This window comes from Arachis stenosperma, chromosome 3 (genome assembly GCF_014773155.1).
Source record: "Arachis stenosperma cultivar V10309 chromosome 3, arast.V10309.gnm1.PFL2, whole genome shotgun sequence".
In the NCBI taxonomy this organism is placed as follows: domain Eukaryota; kingdom Viridiplantae; phylum Streptophyta; class Magnoliopsida; order Fabales; family Fabaceae; genus Arachis; species Arachis stenosperma.
Window position 1 is genome coordinate 158,894,726 of NC_080379.1, and position 4,410 is coordinate 158,899,135.

At 26.2% G+C, this 4,410-nt stretch overlaps 1 protein-coding gene across 1 annotated transcript; it reads left to right on the forward strand.

Moving 5' to 3' along the window:
- The first annotated feature begins 1,830 nt into the window (after nt 1-1,830).
- Nucleotides 1,831-3,978, forward strand: LOC130969513 (uncharacterized protein At4g22758-like). The gene is made up of 2 exons (XM_057895267.1): nt 1,831-2,416; nt 3,597-3,978. Exons 1-2 carry the CDS (start codon nt 2,128-2,130, stop codon nt 3,761-3,763), a joined length of 456 nt encoding a protein of 151 aa, XP_057751250.1. The 5' UTR covers nt 1,831-2,127; the 3' UTR covers nt 3,764-3,978.
- Nucleotides 3,979-4,410: the final 432 nt, after the last annotated feature.

Genomic DNA, 4,410 nt, shown 5'->3' on the forward strand with positions numbered 1-4,410 from the left:
ATATAACTATAACTTCAATTATTAACCTGATGAGTAAGTACGTCAGGAAGGGGCCATATGTGTATATTTCGCCCCTACTATTAATAAAATTAACTTTCACTTATAAATTTAATTAATTATATAAAATATTTGGCTCCATTGTGTTAAAACATTAGTTATTTAACCAACAATCAACAAAATAATAATAATTGAAAAAAAAAATGTCGCAGGGAGGGGCCAAATGCATGATTAAGGTACAAATTGCAATGTGTCGCTATCTTCTACTCCATCTCAATTCTCAAGTCAATGACAAGAACATAAACAATACAATAATGGCCGCATGAGGAGGTTAGATGCCAAAATATGATAAATTTGTTTATGGTACCGAACCGAAACTTCAATCCTATTGGCTATTATTGTTATACTTTATCTGCCACCATCCATTTCCCTGCCATTGCCTGCACCAGTGCACCACCAAACTCTCAAATAGAATCTTTCAAGTTTCAACAAATTAACTCTTACACCAAGTAACTCTTACACGAGACACATGAAGTGTGACTCGTCATCTATCATGTGCAACTAGATCAACTTTTCCTAAACTCATATAAAAAAAAAAAACTATAATTATTTTAAATTAAGTTAGTAAAACTTATATATTATAAAAATAATAAATTATTTATTTAGTCAAACATAATAATTTTTTGAATTTGACTAAAATAACGTACAAAAGAATTTATTTCGTGTGTTAACTGTTAATTTTAAATACATATATAATTAAATTTATGTTTAATTATTCTATTAATTCTTATAATTTTACTGAATTTTTAATAAAATTTTTATACTATTTTTTAATTAGATTCCTACACTGTTTTAAATTTTCTAATTAGATTATTTTTATATCAAAAACATTAAAATTAATAGATTTTTTTTTCAAAATACATGCGATAAAAAATCTAATTAAATTTTTAATTATGAATACCTTTAATTTGCAAAGAAATATCCAGTTAATTCTAATATTTTTTATACTAAAAAAGACCTAATTATAAAATTAAAAGTAGTATAGAGATTCAATTAAAAAAAGTATAAAAACCTAATAATAAATTTAGTAAAACTATAAAAATTCACAAAATAAGTAAATCTTCAATTTATTATATAATAATGAATAATAGAAAATAATTATCATCTCTAATTTATGGAGCAGTAGATGTAAGCAATAATGGCCTTTAAATGTAATATATCTTGTGTTGAATTATTTGAGTAACTTATTCGTTTAATTTGATATAGGATATAGTTTTTTAGACATAAATTTATATGTAGTTATTTTTATTTAAAGTTATTAGTTAAAAATTATTAGATAATTTGACATATTTTATTAAATTATTGTTTGACTATTCTCAAATCAATTTCGTATAAAAATAATTTTATACAAAAAATCACTCTTTTTTGTTTTTTTATAATATCTCCCAACTTATCAATTTAAGAATTAACTTATTATAAATTTTATTTAAAAATTTGTTAGTAACTAATAATTATTATATATATATGCACAAAAATAGATTCGAATTTCTAAATAACTAATTAAGATATAGAAAGTATAGAACAATAAAATTAGGAGGAGGAAGGAATAAATTAAGAAGAATGCTAGAAGACCAATAAATTTTGTAATTTGTAGTTATCAATTAATTATTATGAGCATTTTTAATGGTGAAAATTATATTTAATAGTATAAAATTACTTATTTTTCTTTTGATGGTTAAATGTTGACTAAATTTTAATAAAACTTTCTCATAAATTAAAGCGTTGGAATTTGAATATATATAGATGAAGGAACGAAGGAGCTAAATTGAGAGGACAAGAGTATATAAGAAGAAGAAGTGAGTGCAGGGTTTTGTTGCACTACTTGTCCGAAACATTCTGTTCTCTCTTCTCCTTTCTCCAAGCTAAGGTTTCTTGGATGCTGCGTATATCTCTGTCTTTGATGCTCTTCTCCAAGGTTCGCAGCGTGTGGAACCACCCTTCACGCGCCATCACCCTCTTCCTCTTCCTTCGCTTCCTCCAAAACCGTTTGGTACTTCCGCAACACTGAACCATCTCAGTTTCAAACAAGGAAATTAAAATAAAAAGCTTCAAAATAAGAAGAAGAAGATCATGACGAAGAAGAGTGCTTTTGAGAAGATGCTGATGCAAAAGAGGAGCTATGACGATGATGAGGATCAGCAGAAGAAGAGGAACAACAGCAGCAGCAGTAAGAGGTTGTTGGTGAGTATCAACATACTTGGGAGCGCAGGGCCAATAAGGTTTGTCGTGAATGAAAAGGACAGTGTTTGTGTGATCATTGAAACCGCTCTCAAGTCCTATGCTCGTGAAGGCAGGCTTCCTCTTCTTGGTTTTGATCCCACCAACTTCCTCCTTTACTCTGCAAATTCATGCTTTGATGGTATTAATCATTTTCACTTTTCACCCCCCTTTTAGTTTCGTGCATCAATTTGTACACTTTTATTGCTTAAATAGGGATACAAATATTGATGAATATGTGAGCATGGTAACTCTTTTCAAAAATTATTTACCATTTTAACAAGTTTAAAGTGGCAGTAATCATGTTTTCGTATCTGTTCTCAAATCGTAATTATTTGTTTTTCGTTCGCTACTCAACAAAATAAAATAGGTTCCTTAAACTGGTTTTTTGGTCATAATTTGGTTTCTTTTGGGCCGTGTTCTTAAAGCCGATCTGGACTGACCGAGTTGACTGAAAAACTGATGTATCAATAGTTTAATCAGTTCGATTTGGCAGGTCCAAAAAAAAAAAATCAGTTCGATTTGGCATATAGATCGTTATTTCAATTGAATCGGTCAACAACCACGATCAAACGGCAGATTTGCAAGGATAAGGCTTAGCAACCAGGATGATGTGTTTTAGGTGTTTTATGAGTGAAAACTGTGCGGTCGATTTCACGTGAAGTTGATAATTGAAAGACGTTAGATGAAAATTTAGTCAAATCAGTTAAATCATCTAACAGTTCTCAACTATCAACTTCACGTGAAATCGACTACACGTTCAATTAAATTATTTTATATTAATTTAATTTAATTTAATTGCAATTATGTGTTTCATATTATTTTTTTAAAATTAATTATATTTTAAATTATTTATCATTATTAAAATAAATATTAATTTATTAAATATTTACAAATTAAAAAAAGCAAAAATATTCAATTAATCATAATTTTTTTCTATGTTTATATGATTTTTTAATAAATATTCAAGATATATAATAAGTATAAATTACTTAATAAATTATTAAAATTAAAAATAATAGTTAATTAAACACAAATATAAGACTAAAAAATATTTAGTATAAAAAATAAAATAAATTTTAGACAATTATTTGATTATAATTGGTCAACCAATTCATTAGTAATCTAATAACTAAATTAATAATTTAGTATTCTGACCAGATGAACTGCAATTTAATTCTTATAACTATATTTTTAGGTTTTTTTTTTGTAAATTTTAAAAAGAATAATTTTGTAAGATTGGTTATATTTATCTAAATTAATTAAAAATATTTATCTACAATAATTACTGATATTTTGATGGAAAAACTACTTTATAACAGCTTTGAATCCTTTGGAAGCCATAGGATCTTATGGGGTGAGAAATTTTGTGCTGTGCAAGAAGCAAGTTTGCTTATCAAAGACACAACCACATTCAGAGCTGATATCTCAGCAGAAACGCAATGGTGGTAGTGGCTGGAAGGCATGGTTCAACAAATCATTTGGTTGAAAATCTCATCCCATTGAAGAGATACATCATCCATCCATTTCATGTTGAGTTGTTCCACAACAATGATGTCCTTTCCTATGATTGTATTTTATTATCCAATAATGTGTTTGTTGCAGCGGTGTACTACTATTAGTTAGGAGTGTGTTTGGTTTAGCGTTTAAAACATGTCAGATTAAAAATATAATAAATACTTAGTCACTTTGTTCAAGTTATTTGGATATTGTTAACACAAGATTATTATATATTTACGGTAAAAATATAATTATTTTTATATAAAATTGATAATAAAAAATTATTAAATAATTTAATAAATTTAATTAAATTATTATTTAATTATTTTTAACTATCAATTTAAATAAAGATACATGCGTATAATAAATTTTTACCTTATATTTTATGTTATTCTTCATTGATGCTAAAAGTGCTTGTTCTTGTGCACCCCTCACCTTAAAATTTGATTAAAATTAAAATCCAAGGAACAAGTTGATTATTAGTGGAAATTCCAAAACAAATTAACTGTGGTTACTAATAATGTTGTTTTATACAAACAAGTCAATAGATACGATTGTTTAGCTATTTTGTCTATTGTTTTTAAGAATATATATATATATATATATATATATATATATATATATATATATAATTTT